The 22,205-nt window shown below is 35.2% G+C and overlaps 1 protein-coding gene across 3 annotated transcripts in view; it reads right to left on the bottom strand.

Moving 5' to 3' along the window:
• The window catches only part of LOC132101204 (CMP-N-acetylneuraminate-beta-galactosamide-alpha-2,3-sialyltransferase 4-like), a 33,421-nt gene extending 18,928 nt beyond the window's left edge, over positions 1-14,493 (bottom strand). For 2 of the 3 annotated variants that reach the window (XM_059505940.1, XM_059505942.1), the window contains exons 1-2: positions 14,168-14,493; positions 2,967-3,038 (exon numbers count right to left, since the gene is read on the bottom strand). In XM_059505940.1, the coding sequence (XP_059361923.1) occupies positions 2,967-2,988 (22 nt within the window). In that variant the 5' untranslated portion in view covers positions 2,989-3,038; positions 14,168-14,493. The remainder of the gene's footprint in view (positions 1-2,966; positions 3,039-14,167) is intronic. The other variant, XM_059505941.1, reaches the window with a different exon arrangement.
• Positions 14,494-22,205: the final 7,712 nt, after the last annotated feature.

Raw genomic sequence — 22,205 nt, 5'->3', positions numbered from 1 at the left:
CAGCGAATGAATTTGACTTGAACTTGAACACGAATGAAGATCAGAAAGTTTAAGATATCCGGAGCTGTGTGCGTCTGTGACTGTCTACAGAGCTCAATGCCCTGAAAACACAATTCTAAAAAGAAACTTCTGAGGTTATCCACAGAGCACAAATATCCTATTATTAAAGTTTCATCTGAAGCTGCCTGTTTGAGAATGTTTTTTTTTTTCTTTTCTTTTTTTCATTGCATTAGAAAATGGACATGTGGTATAAGAGTGTGAGTCTCGAATGTGTGACATTTGTCCTTTTCCTAATATTTAACCATTGACTATAGCCATTCAACATTACATTATAGGTCCAAGCTATCAATTATAACATTTATTAGACTTAAAAGAATAACACATTTTAATTTAAATGAACTTAATTCAGTCTCCACATAAACCCATTATAATAAATGTCAAATTTTACCTGTACCCTTCAGCAAGTAGGAAATATACAGGAAATAAATAAATGTATCAAACGCCAAATTCTAAATTAAATATAGATTAATCCTAAAATCTACAAAGGTTAATGATGTTGTCTTTTTTAACATTAACAGACATCCCAGTAGCTGGTTATTAGGTTATTTGGCTGCTATTACTTTAAGAGCTTAAACATGACGTGGATCTGACATGTATTGTATTTTCTCACGACTCTATCCCTTTACTGGCATGCTTCAGGTCTTAGTCTCTACTCAGGAGCTGACGAGCTGAATCGGGTGTATTAGATGAGGAAGACTGCTCTAGGACAGCTTTGAAAATCCCTCCATGTTCTTTAATGTGACTCGTTTATAACAATGCATGCACAGTTATAAGGCGGCTTTAATCACCTTTTGGGTAACTTCATGGCTTAACAGATAACATAACTAAGACATTGCATGCTTGTAGTTTCATTTGTTTTTTTATATCGTGTGGTAAATTTTAGAGCGTGTGCGACGATCACAGTATAACGGCTGTCAGGACAGGAAAATGAGTTTTTACTGACATCTGGCCTGACAGCATCTCATCTAACCACAGTTTACTGATGTTCTACTGAAGCTTACTCGTCACCTGTAACTTTTCTGCACATGTTTGACTAGAGTCTGGTGCTGAGGTGAAGTTAAAGATTGTGTTTGAAAAGTCTCCAGTCCGATGCCGTTGTAAAGATGTTCCACATTTTAATAAATGTAATTCTTGTCAAGAAGCAGCAGTTGTGAGTGGGGTGTGTTCACCCTAGCTTCACCCCTGTGTTAATTGTGATAAATATCTTTGACAAGTTTAAACTGAGAAAATTAAAATATTTGCATATAACACGCTACATTTGTCAGCAATATATATATATATATATATATATATATATATATATATATATATATATATATATATATATATATATTACAACTTAATATACATAATATACATTGAAAGCATATAAAATGCAAATTAAGCATGTACTTTGATATTTCAATAACCTTTGTGAAAATAAAATGTCAAAATATGGGTTAAATAATTCTCCATCATCATTCAGTGTAACATTTATATTTATGCAAAAACGATACAACATTCTTATTCTATCCTAGACTTATATCTAAAGGAGCATCTAATACTATAATTACTCATTTTAATATATTTGAAATTATTAGAAAGGTTGTGCTGACAAATAAGTAACATGTAGTGCAAAGGACAATGGCAAAGACAAGTAAAGTTTGCAATAACAATTAATAAGTATTTGGGGGATGTGCTGTGATCCTTAAATGGAGTCTTTTAATGTCTTTTAATGTCATCTAATGATTTCTGTTTAAATAAGCATGACAAGATTTTTTGGTATGAACTATTGCTACACTGTATGGCATTTTAGTGAGTGCATGTCTCCTGTAATTATGGGTAAAAATGTATTATAGATATATTTTTAATCCGATAATAAAACAAAAGAACATGACACATTCTAATGTACGGGGTGGAAAACTAATTTGAAGCTGTATTAAACTTTAGTTGTTGTTGTGTAATAATAAAACCCATATCAATGCACAGTAAATGCTCCAATCAATCAATCAAACTCAAACATCAATGTATTTGTATTTGAAAATGAGGTATGATGTGCTGGCCGTCTAAGTTAATAAATCTGATGTCAAAGTCTCCCTGTGCTGTTCCATAAAAACAACAGACATGACTTACACTATGTTCGTAAATGTAGTTTTTAAGCAGTTTTCTCATACATATTATATTACGTCACATTATTGTTAAAGTCTCTAAAACAGTAAAACTGCACTTCAATTGTGCTTCAAAAATGTTGACTAAAGTGCAGTTTTATTGATTTATCTGTGGTTATTACTACTAAAGTAGCACATTTCTTAATTGATTTCATTTTTATAAAGTAATATAATAATATTACATTACATAATTAATCCATTAAAGTAATAATAATCATAATAAGTATGTTACAGAGTGAAGTGTGGCAGTGTGCAGTTCATGACTCAGTGTTGTCATAATCTTGATTATTAAATAAATAAACATATTATTAAGTAATAGTAATATTTTGTAATTTTACTGTTCTAAAACTAAAATAATTTTTATTTTACAGTATAATGGTATTACTACTAAACTAGTACATTTCTTTATTGGTTGAATTTTGCTAATACGAAGAAAAATGGATATGGAGAATTATTATTATTAGTAGTAGTAGTGTCATATATAATAGGTTCCATAAAAATAACAACTGACGTGACGTGACACTATGTTCCTAAATTTTGTCATAACTGATCATTGGTTTTCTCGTGCCTACTTTTGCACAGAATTTTGTGACACATACTGGACTTCAAACTGTACTTCAACTGTGCTCCTAAATGCTGTTTTACTGTAGTACAATTTGTATTCATTTGTCTATATCTCTTTTTTTGACAAAACAATTTAAATAATTCACATATTTTCACATACCCCTGTACTATTTATGTGTGTGGTTGCTTACTCACTTTTGGCTGCTTTTAAGGTCATCTTCACTCATGCCTTTGCCCTCTGATTTCTGAACTGTCCATACTGCTCTTCTGAGGAAACACAACATCACATCACATTCACCATCTCTCTCCTTCCATCGCATGTTTGTACAAGACAATATGTAAGACTGCAGTAAAAAAACAGAAAAACCAAAAAAAGACATATGGGAAAGTAAAATGAAAACAGTCTTTAGAAGCGTTTCACTTGTCAGTTGAGTATGTTTCACTTCCTCATTTTATATACGATACTTCCACCCTGAATAGTGTGTATGTGTGTCCGTGTTGGAGTAAAGGTTAAATGCATAATGACTCATTTATTTTATTTTTTTTACCAGTATGTGTGTTCCCTGTGAATTGAACCCAAATAAAAATATTTTTATTTTTTATAATGTAATAAAGACAAGAGCATAAGAGCATAAGATGTCATGAATAATCATTAAATAATCATATAACTTTAAATTTAGAGTTGAAATTTAACTGAATGAATGAGTCTTTTAATTGTACAAAATAATTCCAAGTCAAATCCAAACAAGCTTTACTCAAAATCACAGACATTTGCAAATCAACTTAAAATAAATGAGCACATTGCACTGACAATATTAAAACCATCGTGTCATAGATTAAATAATTTAGGAGATTTCACATGATGTATTCAAGAAGATCCCATGAAAGAAATCAAGCCTTAAAAACTACTCAAAAATATTATGTGAAATATTGTTACCATATTTCTTTTTTTTCTTTTTTAAGTAGATATCACATTTAAATAAATTAATTAATTAATAAATAAATTCAGTGAATGTATGTAGCACATTATGCTAATTCATGTTGAACAATGAAATGTATTAATAAAACATTACATTACATTACATTAAAGTTAAACAATCCAAACATGCTTTAAAATAGTTATGACAATCACTGATTAAAAAATTATATATATATATATATATATATTGTGGTGAAATACTACAGAAAAACAAATGTAATTTCTACATTAAATAATTAAGTTCAGACGAGAATTGACAGTACAGATAGTGCTCAATTTAAGCTTGTAGAAATTAAAGTGAAGTGACATTCAGCCAAGTATGGTGACCCATACTCAGAATTTGTGCTCTGCATTTAACCCATCCGAAATGCACACACACAGAGCAGTGAACACACACACATACTGTGAGCAGTGGGCAGCCATTTATGCTGCGGCACCCGGGGAGCAGTTGGGGGTTCAATGCCTTGCTCAAGGGCACCTAAGTCGTGGTATTGAAGGTGGAGAGAGAACTGTACATGCAGTCCCCCCACCCACAATTCCTGCCGGCCCGAGACTCGAACTCACAACCCTTCGATTGTGAGTCCGATTCGCTAACCACTAGGCCACGACTTCCCCATCAAGTATGGTGACCCATACTCCTACCTAAGTCGTGGTATTGAAGGTGGAGAGAGAACTGTACATGCACTCCCCCCACCCACAATTCCTGCCGGCCCGGGACTCGAACTCACAACCTTTCGATTGGGAGTCCGACTCTCTAACCATTAGGCCACGACTTCCCCCTAAAGTAAAGTTTGAACTCATTAGTACATTTTCCTTGGAAATGACTGTTTGAGTAAATATTAAAGTTATGATCCTGTTTCATGAATAATTAATACAAATACATTTCTCAATTTGCATTTACACTGTTTTATGGTTGCTTTTGTTGACAGGTTATTGAGCTTGCTTTATTCATTTGGGTTATAACTATATTGAGTAGACATATTACCTTAAAAAGGACAACAAGCTGCTTACTTGTTTACATACATGTTTGTAAGTGAACCACATGCTTTAAAGGGGTCATAGTGCATAGATAATATCCCTAAAGTTGCAAAGACTAAAGTCTCACACCCAAAGAGATATTCTTTAAATAAGTTAAGACTCGTCCACACCCTCCTAAAATGCCTCGGTTAAACACGGCCCCACATGTCTACGTCACTATGTAGCAAGATTTGCATAAGACCGACCAAATGTTCACACAAAGAAAGGTGTAACTGTTATTCTCACAGCTGTTGTCGACATCCTGTTGTGGTGAAACTGTGTGTTTCGTTGCGAAAGCGAAGCTACTTTCTTTGTCCTTCCAAAAGAGGACACAACTAGAAATCAGTGATTAAATTGTATTTACAACACTGGTCCAGAACAGTCCAATCCAAATATTCAGATGTGTGCAACGCATTTTATGGAGGACTGTTTCCTGTGCGAGTAGCCTACAATGCCGTCTGTGTTTCTATAAATTGGGGCAATTCCAACTTTGCAAGGACAGCCTAGATTCTTAATCACAGACTGTAGGTATGTTTTCATTTTTAAAGGATTTGCCACTGATGATTCAAGCGCAAGTTTTGAGGAGTGTAGCGCTTGTTGTTTGTTGTTTCTACGATCACAAATGCAGATGTGGTTTTATGTTTATTCTGGGCAATACACAGTGCAATACGCAACACAATGTGTAAAAAAACAGTGCAAGTCAATATAATCAGTATATATGTCCCCACTAGGTGAAACAAATGCCTCGCTTGTAATGGGTTTTATTGGTTTTTACTCATTGCGCCAGGAGATGGCATCACAAGAGACATAACAATGCTTGAGGTTTTTGGCCAATCACAACGCACTGGATAGCTGGCCAATCAGAGCACACCTCGCTTTTCAGAACGATGAGCTTTATTAAAATCAATGCGTTTCAGAAAGGCAGGGCATAGAGGAGCAACAATAATGTACAGTATGTGGAAAATAATGTGTTTTTTAACCTCAAACCGCATAAACACATTGCATTACACCACATACACAAAATAATGTTATTTTTAGCAACATCATATGACCCCTTTAATAGGATGTGTTTTTTTTTTGTTAAATTTTTTTTTATGATATATAGTTTGAGTAAGTGACTGGGTGAAATGTACGTGAGTATTGCAGAGTAAATTATCATTAAAGTGCACAAGCTCTGTAGCTCAACAAACATTTTATAATTCTGATTAAATAATTCTAATACTATTGACAAGGGCACCACGATAAAGCATCACACAAAAAAAACACATCACAGAAACCTGATCTTATATTTGCATCATGCAATCAATGCAGCAAGAAAGAGGTCAATTTAATATCACTTGAAGCAATGCTGCAACATAACAACGATACCAAGATTAAGTGAACTGTTGTCTGGCAAAATCTAGTTCTGAATGAAAGAAAAGCAAACGAAAACACAATGACTAAGTGTTGCCAATCACATGAAATCAAATGGTCAAAAGTATCTGCTCAAGTCAAAGAGATCATAGGAATGGGTAAGAAAGGTACTTTCAGTGACATTGATTGTGGCATAGATGTTAGTGCCAGGTGGGCTGGTCTGAGTTTTCCAGAAACTGCTGATCTGCAGGGATTTTTAATGCTCAACCATCTCAGAGAATGGTCCAAAAAACAGAAAACATCCCATGAATGGCAGTTCGGTGGGCAAAAATGCCTTATTGATGCCAGAGGTCTGAGAAGAATCTTCAGAATGGTTTGAGCTGACAGAAAGGCAAAAGTAAATCAAATTGAGGTCTGCAGAAATGCATTGAAACTTAAAGCAGATAAATTTGTGCAGCTCACCAATATCTGCTTTACCTGCATGTTGGCAAATCTCATTAAACGTACCTACCAGTATGAATTGCAGCAGTTTCCAGTTAAAATGAACACTAGAGGCAGCAAAACAAAGACATCTTCAATTTAGAAGGCATTGAAATTCCTTGCACAATATAATATTGTGACTTCAAAACATATTTAACATGCTGTGGGATTTGAAAACTGATACTTTAGCTTGTTAGCGCCACATGTACAGCTTCATATGTCTGGGTTTTCTAACATTTGCATTTGTGAGAATAAGTGAACCCAGTGAAACTACAGTTCGACAAAACAGCTCAAACCCACATAGAAGAAAGTTAAAATAGTTGGTAGGTTTACGGTTGGCTTTGGTATAGGGGGTTCGTTATTTTAAAATTTAAAATGTTGAAATTAAATGTTGAAATTAACAATCTACAATGGTTAGTATTTCTACAGCTGTCATTAACCTTAATGTTACAAATGGGCTTTTATTTTGACTCTTTTTATTCCTTTATACTGTAGGTGCTGATTAATTGACAAACCGATCAATCGTTCAACCTCTAATTCATAATAAATAAGTCTGAAACCAGTGCAAAAACAGCTTCACATTATGTAAAATAAGTCTGAAAAACAAAATTGAACCTTCCTCTGAGTCACTTTGAAGGATTGGTTTTAAGTTTCAAGTTTAAGATTTGAAATTTCACTTTAGTCCACGTTTCTTCATCATTCTCATTGTATAAAGTCCAGTCTAGTGAATGACTAAAGAAGTGTCAGATAAAAATGCTGCGGATAGATGTTCCCTGAATGTTTGAATATTAATAACCACACTTATTTACTTAACTAAATTAAAGTAAAACTTTAACATCAGTCACAAATCATGTATTTACATCTAACTCCTATCTCCTCACTCTAAATGGCACAAGTTTTATAAAGGTCAGATATTGAGCACGCGTTTAAGCACCACTCACTAGACATTTCACTTTAAAACTGCCACAAAACGTGCAGTAAGGTATTGCAGAAACATCACCACAAGCATGTATTTCCAGTGAGCCAACAGAAATCAACAGAAGAATGGAAAAATCTCTGATGAGTCTCAATTTTTTCAGCAATATTCAGGTGGAAGGTTAATAAAAGCCATAAAAGCATGGATCCATCCTGCCTTGTAGTGTAATGGTGTTAGGATGTTTTCTTTGCACACTTTGGGACTTTTAATACCAAGTAAGCATATTTTAAGGCCACAGTTTACCTTTTATTGCCGTACTGTTGTTGACCATCTTGTGAAAGCTACCTCCAGTAGGATAATGTGCCATGTTACAGAGCTCAAATCATCTCAAACATGAGTTCTCTAAACTCAAATGGCCTCCAGAATCACCAGATCTTAATCCAATAGAGCAGCTTTGGGATGCGGAGGGATGGAAGATTCACATCATGGATGTGCAGCTGACAAATTTAAAGCAACTTCATGATGCTATCATGTCAATCCAGCACTTTGTGGAATCTATGCCATGAAGAATTAAGGCAGTTCTGAAGGCATATGGATATGGTTTCTTCCACTTTCTCTGACATATGTGTCCCAATTGGATGGTATGGTCTTGGCAACTATCCTGTGTGTAAATCCCTTTTGATAATATCTGAAGGCTGGATTACTGATTATTAACTCTGCTTTCCATAATTCCCTGATATTTCTCATATAGTTTCATCAGTTCTAGCATGAATCTCTCTTGATCACACTCATGTCCAGGGGTGGGCAGATGCTGCATTGAAAGTCTTAGGCTAAGGTCATTTTTGGGGATCAAGCAAGATTCATTTTCCATCTTCCCAGTTTATAAGCAGATTTAACAATGTTAACAGCCATTTAATCACATTCTTTGTGTGTTAGTGTGTGTGTGTGTGTGTGTGTGTGTGTGTGTGTGTGTGTGTGTGTGTGTGTGTGTGTGTGTGTGTGTGTCTGTATAATATATATATGATGAAGGGCCACCACCTTCATCTCAACTTTGTCAAGACAGAACTGCTTGTGGTTCCAGCAAACCCATCGTTTCATCACAATTTCAACATCAAGTTAGCAACTCCTTCAAAAACAGACAGAAAACTGTGGAGTTATGATTGATGATCAGCTGACTTTCTCAGACCACATTGTTAAAACTGTCCGATCCTGCAGATTTGCTTTATTCAACATCTAGAAGATCAGACCCTTTCTTTGGGATTACCCTTCACAACTCCATGTTCAAGCTCTTGTTCTGTCCAGGCTGGACTATTGCAATGCTCTCTTGGCAGGTCTTAGGGGAAGCCGTGGCCTAGTGGTTAAAGAGTTTGATTCCTAACCCTAGGGTTGTGGGTTCAAATCTTGGGCTGGCACTTTGGATGGGTTAAATGCAGAGCACAAATTCTGAGTATGGGTCACCATAATTGGCTGAATGTCATGTCATATTTTTACTCACTTCCAGCCAATTTTATCAAACCTTTACAATTAATCCAGAATGCAGCAGCAAGATAAATGTTTAATGAGCCAAAAAGAATACACATCACATCAATTTGCACTGGCTACCAATAGCTGCTCGCTTAAAATTCAAAGCATTGATGTTTGCCTATAAAACCAGCACTGGCTCTGCACCCATTTACCTAAATGTATTACTTCAGACCTTGGTGCCCTCTAAAAGCTTAAGTACTGCAAGTGAATTGATTGCAAGTTATGATTGGTTGAATGTTGAGCTCGCATCTGATTGGCTAAAGAGTTTGAGTGTCGCACGTTGGAGAAGCGTGCTGCCAGGAAAGTCTCAAAACACACACACACACGAATCCAAGGCGATTCACACATTCACAGTCACGATAAACTCATGATTTTTAAACATTCAAAACATTTCGTATACAGTTGTGCATTTGTGAATTGTGTGTTTCGTTTGTGAAACGTATTTTATGAATGTTTTTTTTTTTTTTTTTTTTTCTCCAGGCAGTCTCACTCGAATGTCAAACTATGCCAATATGAAGTTCATGTTGTGCAACTGAATCATTATAAATGTTTGTGGAAACTTGATGTGAAGGAACTAGTTGTACTGAGCCATAACAAAAGTATTGTTTTCACTGAGGTTAACTAAAAAACTCATTTAAAATCATTTGCAAATTCACCAACCATTAGAATAGTATCAATAAACACAACTTCGATGCTGCCGCTCTGGGACAGAACGGCAAATATTCTGACTGTGCAATGAGCATGTGAACAACCCTAAAAACAGTAGTCTAAGACACAACTCCTCTTAAGTGTACACAACCTAGTAAGCAATAAACTGCAAGAATGGAAGAGTAATTAAATGACTATATTCTCAATACCACGTAATTTTAACATGCATTTAAATGCATTTATCTGCAGTTAAACAGTATAGTTTGTTTCAATCCACATGAGAGATGGTATAAAAATAGCTATGAGCTGTTGGAAATAGAATCCAATAATCTTGAAAGGCTTGAGCTCACAGCTCCTCTGCTTACCCAGTTTAACCCTGGCTCTGCGTCCAGACACAGCCATCATTCAGCAGTCAGAGCAAAGCTTTGGCGTGTCCCAGCATGCACAGCCTAAGAGCACTTCTGTAAAACACTTGATTCTAATTAACATATTTGACATTAACCAGCAAACACGTACTCTTAATCTTTTTGGCGTCTAGTAATAAGCCAAATGGTGGGAATGTTCTAAAACTCCCAAAACCAAAGGGTGAAAAACATCAAACATTTTTATTTTCATTTTCAACAGCTCACTGACAAAGAACATTGAAATCACTAATAAGAGGAACGAGGGGTTTGTCATGGTGTCAGCTGTGACATGAAATTACCTTTTTAAATTCAATTCATTCTAAATGAAAGCATTTTATGAAGCAAACTAAAAGATAAGACTATTTACTGTACTTTTAAATGTTATTATATAATTAGGCCTGTACATTGATCATTCATGGTAACTGCTGTATACAGTTTTACCTTGTGTATATTTAGTGTCGTGTATTATGTATTGTAAATTTGTTTTATGCTTGACTTTTACTTTTCTGTGCAGCACTTTGGTCAGCTCTGTCGTTTTTAAATGTGCTATAAAAATAAATGAAACTGAAACTGAAACTAAACTCCTTCAACAGCTGTTGTTAACAATAATGTTACAAACTGACTTTTATTCTTTCTCTTAGCATTTGTTTATTGTGCTGATTCATTGACAAACCAATCAATCATTCAACCCTTTATTTCATAATAAATATGTCTGGCACCAGTGAACTTTCTGATGAGTCGCATTCAGACTACATTGTGAGATTGCTCTAACATTTTAACAGCATCCATCCATTCTTTTCATTTAGGATTTGAAATTTCACTTCAGACCTGCTTCTTCACCATTCTTATTGTGTATGTATATACAAAGAAGTCCAGTCCTCTAATGAAGCGTTGACGTCAGATGCAAATCCAGCAGACAAATGTTCCCTGAATGTTTGAACAGTGAAGATCATTCCTACGCACCTAACTAAATTAAAGTAAAACTTTAACATCAATCCCAAATCGTGTAATTACATCTAACCCCATCACCTTTCTGAATGGCTCAAGTCTTCCACTTCTATTCTGCATGCTCTCCATGTAAAAAACACAGAACTGCATTCAAAGTGCATCTAATGAGCACCACATGCTGCAAGGCTGTGAGGCCACGGTCCGACCCGACCTCTGAAACAATGCTGCACTTCAACCAGCTATACTGAGTATTATGTAGATATTATAGTTTATAGTGTGGGTGGTTTTCGTGGCATTGACATTTTTATTTTTTGTACGTTTGAAAAGTGCAAGTCTTCTCAAATTCTTATTTGGGAATATGAAAGTCATAATGGAAAAAGGTACAGCAGTGAACCTGCACTTCTGTTTGATTTCATGACATTTTAAAGAGTAATGACCTTAAAGAAAACTTTTACCAAATAATGAAAATTTACTCTACCTCATTACATCAGAGATGTAACTAAGTAAATTTTTTTAAGAGGACATATTTGAAAAAAAAAAAAAATCATTTAATCACTTGCTCACTAATGGATGCTCTGCAATGAATGGGTGCCGTCAGAATGAAAGTCCAAACAGCTGATAAAAACATCACAATAATCCACAGCACTCCAGTCCAGCAATTAAGCCAAAATATGCATAATAACATTAATTAGATAATATCACTAGCCTGATAGTAATAAAAAATAATAATAATAACAATATTAATAAAAATCGTCTTGCTATCTTTGATACATGATACTTTCGTTTATTGGCACAACCCTAGTGTGAACAACCTCAAAAGCAGAAGATTCTTTGTTTTTTGTGTGTGTATGGACCTGAAATTGTCATATAAATGTTAATGTCATGTTGCTGTTCAATCACAAAACAGTATAATTTTTTAATTATGCAGCCTTATATCGACATAAATATTTTACTTTTTTTTTTAATAACTAAAAATAGATTCAATGTTTTGCATAGAAACTTACGAATGTGTTGTTAAATTACTGTAATTACAACCTAAAATCACACATGAATATTTTATATCTAAAAAGTTTGACTGACAATAATTATTACAAATAAATAAATAAAATAACTAGCAATTTGTCATCTAGTCACAACAGATGTGTTAACGTGTCTTAGCATATGGCTGCTCATGATGTGGAAAGCTGACTAAAAGTCATCTGCAAACAAGAAAGGGAAGTTCTGGCCTGACCGTAATCTGAGAAGAAGCTCTCTCTGAACTGCCTCCCCACTATCTCACAAAAGCATGCACAGCTTGACCCTTTATCTGTAGGACCAAAGGCGAATGATGCAATGAACTGTTGAGTTAGGAAAAGGCCTAGACTTTTGACATCTGAAGAGTTTGTGACAATTTGCACACTCAACATTTAAAGAATAACAGCGTTTAAAGGAGGAGCCACCTCAAACAACCTGTCTCATATCCTCATCACAAGTGCATTACCAAGCAATTGACTTTCAATGCATTGATGAAAACTGTGCAATGCAATTTGAAGTGCTTTTAAAAGCTTGAGTGAATTACTAATCATTTCCTAATGTTTATATGGTCTGTCGTTCTTAGCCAGTCATTCATAGACTGATGCAATCAGACCCTGACTTTCATAAGGGTACGAGATAGAAGACTTTTGCAATAAGACTGTCTGCCAGTCACACACAAATGTACAAAAATTTGATTTCATCAAATGTATATGCATAAATCTTAGAGACTAGATGATTAAAATAATAATAATTATTATTATTTATGTATTAAATTATTTAATTATTTAATCACAATTTATTTATATGTTTAAAAATGTATTTAATTATTTCATTTTGAGTAATTTGGCGCTCCATAGCTAAAGATATGGGGAAATGAAAGTGGCGAGTGGAAATGGCGGGTTCAAACCACAGAATGTTTTTTCCATAAGCACTGTTTCCCTGCCCTAAAAACCATTCAATCTATCAATCCTAAACTGGTTTGCTACTTCTAAAAGAATTTAGACATTTTTCTGCTGGAAAGCCAGTTGTCAATCAGATAGGGGTACATTTGAGACATCTGTGCAGTTGAAACACCTTAAATAACTTGTGCACACAAGAACCCCAAGATGTGATTTTTGCTCCACACATGTGTATTAGTGTTATCTTTGATCATGGGAAAAATTAAATGTGTCCGTCTTTCCACTCTAAAGATCTCGATATATAAGATGAGATTTTAATTTTACCATGTCCTTTCGGTGAATAGCTCTGTGCTCTAAAAATAGACATATTTTATGACATTCCATGCAAGGACTTATAATTCATACAGAATAATAAAAAAAAGTACAAATGCATAAAGTTTCGAGTAATGGGGTAGGGTTATAAAATATGTACTGTATATTGTTATTTTTACTGTTTGCCATATCTTTTCTAGTGTTAAATATGTGTTGCTATTTTGTTTAACTGACTCTGTATTAAATAAAGCATTATCTATTTATTTTTATGCACAACTGTAATTTAGTAATAAATTGTATTTGCAATAAACAGTTAGCCAGCTTTAGAGCATTAAGAATGGGGGTCTCGTCTGAACCATAGTACTGTTTTAACTGTACACCATATAAGATTAATTTTCGTCTCAACTGTACACGTTTATTGTGGAAAATATAAACTACGTATGGCTATTATCAATTTATGATATGTTTGTACGTAAGCAAAATAAATAGCATGTGAAAAATCACTTCATTTCAGCATCTAGTTTTTGTGTAGTTACCCTAAAACCAATTTAAACATGTAGATAAAAGCGTCATGTCAACAACAGAACTAAAACCGATCCAACTAATCACCACCTAACGGATTAGCTATTGCACTGCTGGCATCAAGAAGCTTCAATCTGAACTGTCTCACTCGACAGGAGTTTAACAGCCCTTTACGAAACAGAAAAGCGACAAGAGAAAGTTAAGGGAGCAAAATATTAAGCAATCGTGTATGCGTTGTTTTCCGATTTTAATGTAAACTGTCTCAAAACGCAGTGAGCAGCCTGCATAGACAACATGTTCAGGCAACATCAACATGGAGTAGCCTATAGGCAGCGCATTAGGTTTTAAAACTTACTTGATTGCGACTTAAATCTACTTACCAGGATGCACGTAACTAGATATAGTTAATAGCACAAAGATAGTCCGTAAAGTGAATGTGGATATGTAATGTGTCCGGATAGTCCCCCCTGTCCCCCAGATCAAGCGCTGTACAGTCACATCATACGAGCAAAGTTGCGCGTTTTAAGTGTGCGCTCACGGGCGTCTTTGCTCCTCAAATAATGGGAGGCGCCGTTAGATGACTTCTCTGATTTCAGCGTCTCCTACAAGCGCACAGAACGGAAACAATCGCTTCTTTTGGCTCGCAACAACATCGGTATCTTTCTCTCGCTGTTTTCATGGGGCTCTTTCAGTGGGCCACACCACTGTACTGCACAGAGTGTACCCACTAAACACTGTCCGACTGCGCGTGCGCAAACGGGACTGACTGGTGAGGTCTGTGTAAGTTCAGTCGTTCATGTTATGATGCTGCAAACTAGCGGATTTATTCGTCGCGTCTTCTGATGGACGTTTTTGTTTTATGAATCGTTTTACGCTTCGATGTTGTTGTTGTCACTAAAGGCCAGTGTGTTCAGGGCCCGTAGCTATTCATAAAGAATCTTGCAAAAAGTAGCTCCTAGTAGTGACTAAATTCTAAGAAAATTCTTAGAAATGTGGGCGTTTACTCTTAAAATTAAAGAAAAAATTCTAGTAAAATAAAAAGTAGGCCTAATTCAGAAAGCATCTTAACCCTTAAAAGAGGTCTTAAGCACAAACTTGTTAGGAGCACAGACGAGGACTTTTAAGAGGCTTAAGAGTTTCTTTAGCAGAGGAGAAAATGGCAGAAAGACGAAAAGGCAGAAGAAATGTGTTGCAGACAATGGATGACAGTGAGTTAATAAGACGCTAGATTAGATCGTGCAGGGATCATGTTTGTGAGTGATCTTGTTAGAGACGTGCTAACATCTCCGACACAGCGCAGAAATGCCATAGCGCCAGAAATTAAAGTAATCACTACATTACGATATTTGGCAACTGGGAAAATGCAACAATGCAATAGTGATGATTTGGGTCTGTCACAACCTTCTGTAAGCAGAGTGATCACACAAACAATTACAGCACTTTCAGAACATCTTATTGTGTCGCAGTTCATTTCGTTTCCACTGGACATTCCCACCTTGCAGGCTCAAAAAACTGCATTTATGAATATAGCAGGCTTATAGGTACAAGCAGGGGGAATGAAGCGTTAATAGTTTGTGCTATATGCTCCCATGTCTGCTTCTTGTCTCTTGCTGTGACACCCGGCCCGAATTTTCCTTTAAGAATGGCCTTGTGCTCATCCAATCACTGTAATTGGAAAGAGTGGAACAATTTTTATCATTCTAAGCCAATCAAATACCTTATAGGAAATTACAAGCATGGTAAATAAAAAAAGGATTTATATACACACATATAATGTGTGTGTGTGTGAGAGAGAGAGAAAGGTCAAATAGGAAAAATTACTCATGTAAATTCAAAGTGAGAATTAGAATAGACCCTATACTTAAAATCACTCTTTTTTTTCCCTTCTTGGACAACCAACCAATCACAGTCTTCAAAGGATTGTGTCATACAAAGCAAATGGGGTCAACCCCGCCTCCTCACTAAGATGAAAGTTTTTGTCTTTTCCTTACTCAGAGTTGCTCTCAGATCGGTCCCGCTCTTAAGCTAAGACTCCTACGTAAAAGTTTTTAAGCTAAATTAAGAGTTTTCTGAGAGGATTCATGGAATCTTTTTGAATACGGGCCCAGGGCCTTTCATCAAAAACTTTCTTAGTGAGGAGGCGGGGTTAACCCCGTTGCTATGTATGACACAATCCTTTGAAGACTGTGATTGGTTGGTTGTCCAAGAAGGGAAAAAAGAGTGATTTTAAGTATAGGGTCTATTCTAATTCTCACTTTGAATTTACATGAGTAATTTACTATTTGACCGTTCTCTCTCTCACACACACACACACACACACACACACATTATATGTGTGTATATAAATCCTTTTTTTATTTACCATGCTTGTAATTTCCTATAAGGTATTTGATTGGCTTAGAATGATAAAAAATTTTCCACTCCAACTCCAATTACAGTGATTGCTGTCCTATTTAAGTGGTGGTTTGAATGTTGGTTTTAATGTATCAAACATGGAATCAAAACCAAGAAGGGCGAGAAAGCCAAACTGGGCAGAGGAACGGTGTTTACTGTTAGCCCAGTTAGTGGAGGAGCACAAGGCCATTCTTAAAGGAAAATTCGGGCCGGGTGTCACAGCAAGAGACAAGAAGCAGACATGGGAGCATATAGCACAAACTATTAACGCTTCATTCCCCCTGCTTGTACCTATAAGCCTGCTATATTCATAAATGCAGTTTTTTGAGCCTGCAAGGTGGGAATGTCCAGTGGAAACGAAATGAACTGCGACACAATAAGATGTTCTGAAAGTGCTGTAATTGTTTGTGTGATCACTCTGCTTACAGAAGGTTGTGACAGACCCAAATCATCACTATTGCATTGTTGCATTTTCCCAGTTGCCAAATATCGTAATGTAGTGATTACTTTAATTTCTGGCGCAATAGCATTTCTGCGCTGTGTCGGAGATGTTAGCACGTCTCTAATAAGATCACTCACAAACATGATCCCTGCACGATCTAATCTAGCGTCTTATTAACTCACTGTCATCCATTGTCTGCAACACATTTCTTCTGCCTTTTCGTCTTTCTGCCATTTTCTCCTCTGCTAAAGAAACTCTTAAGCCTCTTAAAAGTCCTCGGCTGTGCTACTAACAAGTTTGAGCTTAAGACCTCTTTTAAGGGTTAAGATGCTTTCTGAATTACTTTTTTCTTTACTAGGATTTTTTCTTCAATTTCAAGAGTAAACGCCCACATTTCTAAGAATTTTCTTAGAATTTAGTCACTAGGAGCTACTTTTTGCAAGATTCTTTATGAATACGGGCCCAGGTCTTTAATCCTGGACAAAACTTTTCAAATGGTGTTTTGCAGCCTAGATGCATTGACTATTGACAAATAAACTACTGAGAAATATAGATAATAGTGTATATGGCGTTAAACCACTGAGAAGAAAAGAAACAGAAAGGGACAGAGTGCATACTGTGACAGCTGTGTTACAAAAAAAACAGCTTTTTCTGCTGGAAGAGACCACAGCAAACACAATTCTGCAAAATAAAAAATAAATAGGATACTGAGATGACAGTTTTAGGGAAATTATTGTGATGAAGAAATTTGAATAGTTTCCGTCATGTATTCCTGCAGAGGCACAGCTGTGGTGTTTTGAAACGAGGAGGCAAAGTCTTCTTTTCGTTCGTAAGTTTATGTTCCAGCTACACTGACACGGTGTTGACTCATTTCCCAGGTTAAATAAAACTCATGAGAACATGTTTTCGATGTTAAAGGCCTATGAACAGTCACAACAGTGTTAAAGCTGAAAAACAATAAATTTGAAGCATGTCAGAGATGAAGAACAGCTTCAGGCTAACAGTGCAATGAAAATGTGAAAACATCAGTTGAAATAAATAATTTTAGTCCAAAAAATGCATGTATCATCATTAAAAAAGTTAAGTTGGCAAAAAAAAAAAAATGTTTTAGAGAACCTGAGAATTAACATATTATCAATTTACTATTCATTAGTAAAGGAATGTTCACATTCAATGATTCACACAAATAAAGCAATGTGGAGAGAGAGACTTACCGAGCTCACATATGATCTCTGCTCTCCTCAACTTTCAAACCCTTATAACTGAACTGAAGTTGGGGTTTGAATGACATTGATTTCCTAAGTTAATCATTTCATTGATATGTGACAGAAAAAAGGACAAAATGCAGTACTCTGCAACAAGGTTTGCCAACATTATTACACAAGTCATTACATCAATCACAGAGAAAACCAATTCCACTCTACAAATGTTATCTAGAGTTGAAGACATTTCTTTAAAGCTGTTGTTGGACACTAGAATAATAATAATCGGTCATCTTCAAAGGCTGTGTCTTTCCTTCAGTAGGGCAGCATTCTGGTAATATCTGGCCATCTTGGGTTGCCGAAATTGATAATTAACTTACAGTATTTGTATTACAGTCTCCATGGAGGAACCAGGAAGTCCATCAATTGATCCATCTCTGTCTCTCTGATTTTATTTGATTTATTTCCTGAGAAACATCCACTGACCATTATGGATTGACTGAAACGAATAATTTCTGGTGAACTGTTGCCAGCAATCTTTCTACTTTAAAGTAATTATAAAAGTTCATAATTATGAAATATGGACTCGTATTTTGACTAGAAACATTGGTTTGATTATAAAAAGGTATTGATGGATTAATATCCAACATCTTCATCAGATGTTAACTGATGGACTTGTGGATTATTTTTTGATCAGCTGATTGGACTCTCATTCTGATGGCACCCATTCACTGCAGAGCATCTATTGATGAGCAAGTGACGTAATGCTATGTTTCTCCAAATCAGGTGAAGAAATAAATGCACCTACATCTTGGATGGCCGGAGAGTGAGGACATTTTCAGTACATTTAAATTTTTGGGTGAACTATTCTTTTAAGAATGACTTTAAAATATCACTGGCAACAGTTCGCCTCTTCATGGTTTACAATGGAAATAATGTGTTTCAGTCAATCCATAATGGACAGTGGATGTTTCTTTAGGACAAGAAAATAAAATCATAGCGAGATAGAGATGGATCAGTTCACAGACTTCTTGGTTCCTGGACCAATCCATGGAATTCAGGTTCCTCCATGGAGACTGTTATAAGAATACTGTAAGTTAATTAAAAATGTCTGCAACCCAAGATGGTTGGATATTACCGGATGCCATACTGCTGAAGGAAAGCCACAGCCACTGAAGGTGACCGATTATTCTAGTTCTAGTGTCCAACAACAGCATTAAAGAAATATCTTGAACTCTAGATAATATTTTTTAAGTGGAGTTAATGGAGTTGCGACTGATGAAATGACTTGCGTAATGTTGCCAAACCACCCTGGGCAGTACTGTCATTTTGTCTTTTTTCTTTCACATATCAATTAAATGATTAACTTAAGAAATCACTATCATTCAAACCCACACTTGAAGGTTGAGGAGAGTGGAGATCATATATGATGAACATGGTAAGTCCTCATATTGTTGGAATTGTGTCTTACAAACACAAAGCTTTTGTCTTCTCAAGACGTTAAATTATGAATTTCTCATTCTGACCCGTTCATATATAAAACTAACCTCTCAAAATCCATTCTAATGAAGAAACAAATCCCAAATAGCAATGTACCACTGAAACAATGTCAAGTCAATGTTGATGCATCTATGCTAAATGCATTAAATTAATGTTGCAGTGATGTTGGTTCTGTATTACATTTGCACCCACAATTAATGTTGAATCAAGATTAAGATTTCAAAAAATAATCAATGGTAATATTGTTGAATCAGCATTACTTCTACATCATTGCTGTTGAATTAACATTGAAATGAACAAAATAATAAATTGTAATAACTTTCTAAAAAAAAAAAATTGAAATAGCAACATAAAATAATGTTTCCAACAACAACATTCCAACAAGTGAATGTTGAAACATTATTAATATGTCTGACCATTTCAAAGTTTAGGGAAAACATTTTCAAACAGCTAAGTCAGTTTATTTTATTTGACAGTTTAACAGATTCATAATAATAATGAGAAAAATAATTTAAAATTCACTTGTAGTATCAAGAGCTTAGCGGTCATTCTGTGTCAACTCAACCACAGGGCCCTGGCTCAAATCTTTGATTTTGCTAATATTTTTTTTCTTAAAAAAAAAAAAAAAAAGATAAACGTGTAGTGATGAAAGCCAAAAATATAAAATGTCATGAATTAATAATTGCTGAGAAATCCACTTTTTTGAAGAGGGGGGTCAATATGGCAATCTTCACCTGAGATTCAGAGCCACATTACAATGGGGGTAAAAATGATTTTAGAAAGATGGCAGCATCATAATGTTATTTCTACACAGATATTGATACAGTAGGTCTATAAGTAAAATCTATTGACGTTAGCAATCTTTGCTGCAATATGTGCCAATGGTGACCATTTAAAATTGGGGAAAGAGCACTTTTCAATTGTTTTGAGAGAGGGAGACAAGATACATCTCTAAGTTCAGCATTACTTATTCTTCAGTTATTTAACTTAACATTAAAACATTAAAAACATTAAAACATTACGTATCAACTGTATAACTACCGACAATGGGTAATATAAAAACTATTTGAATATGGATTCTCCCATATCTCCCATTGCGATCCCCATATCTTTGGGACTGAATGATGTAGGTCCTTGGAAATGAAGATTCCAAAAGAAAAGTTTATTAAGAATTAGAATCTAAAATCATACAACGATATCTTTAGTTTTGACGGAAGGAAACAAGATGCATCTCTAGTTTCAACATTAATTGTTCTTCAGACATTCCTCTTTAAAATAAAAGAAGCATTTTATTTTTGCAAAGTGATCCACATTTGGTTTTTGACCATTACAAATGTGTATAATTTAATTATTTACTCTGGAGCCATATTGAGATCCCAGTATCTCAGGAACTGAACTGTATAAGGCCTTAAAAATGAAGATGCCAAAAGGAAAGTTTGTTAAGATCCAATATCTAAAAGGGCATTAAGCTGTCTTTATTACTCGTTATAGGCATGCAAACTTTGGTTGAAAAAACTTGAAAAGTGCTCTTTCCCCATTTTTGGAATGATCACAATTTGCACATAACGCAACAAAGATTGCTAAAGTTAGCAGATTTGACTAATAAACCTATCAATCTGTGTGTAAAAATAACATTAAGATGCTGCCATCTTAAGTAATTTTTACCCTCCGGCAATTTGGCTCTGAATCTAGTAATATTGGATAACTCAGAAAATATTTATCCATGACATTTTATATTTTGTATTTCATCACTATATATGTTTATCTTTCTTCAGAGAAAAAAATTATATTATACATATATGTATGTATATAAATAGGTGTTGGCGTTGGTCGGTGTGTGTGTGTGTGTGTGTGTGTGTGTGTGTGTGTGTGTGTGTGTGCTGCTTCTCAATATTATTAACTCATTATCTTTAGGTCATGTCCCAAAACCAGTCTTATTAAGAAACCACAACTAGACAGAGATATTAATTATTGGTCCAAAAAAAAAACAGTACACAGAATCTTGTAGATTACAATTTGCAACTAGAAGGATGTACTGTTACTGCCTCTACATTAAAAATCTGGGTGTTATATTAGACAGCAACTTGTCTTTTTAAAATCATATTTCCCATGTTACAAAAACTGCATTCTTCCATCTTAGAAACATTGCCAAGCTACGAAACATGTTATCTGTTTCTGATGCAGAAAAGCTAGTTCATGCATTCATGACCTCTAGACTGGACTATTGTAATGCACTTCTAGGTGGTTGTCCTGCTTCGTCAATAAACAAGCTACAGGTAGTCCAAAATGCAGCAGCTAGAGTCCTTACCAGGTCAAGAAAATATGATCATATTACCCCAATTTTACAGTCTCTGCACTTGCTACCTATTAAGTTCCGTATCAGTTACAAATTATCATTACTTACCTATAAGGCCCTAAATGGTTTAGCTCCTGCATACCTAACTAGCCTTATACCACGCTACAACCCATCACGCCCCCTAAGGTCACAAAACGCTGGACTTTTAGTAGTTCCTAGGATAGCAAAGTCCACTAAAGGAGGTAGAGCTTTTTCACATTTAGCTCCCAAACTCTAGAATACCCTTCCTGTTAATATTCAGGGTTCAGACACACTCTTTAGTTTAAAAAGGCATCTCTTTCGCCAAGCATTCAAATAATGCATCTCTTAAATTGTGACTGCAGTTTCATCTGATCAAATGCACATTCTTATTCTTTAGCTTGGGTTAAACTAATTAATTTTACTTTGTTGGAACAGCAGCTATGCTAATGATGTCTCTATTTGTCTCTCTGTTTTGCCAAAAATTATTGGAATTTGGTCTATAATTAAATATTTTGGTCTATAATTAACTAGGATATACACAAGCTCCAGTCTGGATCCAGAAC

Source organism: Carassius carassius, chromosome 23, assembly GCF_963082965.1.
Source record: "Carassius carassius chromosome 23, fCarCar2.1, whole genome shotgun sequence".
NCBI lineage: Eukaryota > Metazoa > Chordata > Actinopteri > Cypriniformes > Cyprinidae > Carassius > Carassius carassius.
Note: the sequence above shows the minus strand (reverse complement) of the source record. Positions and strands in the feature narration are given on the sequence as shown.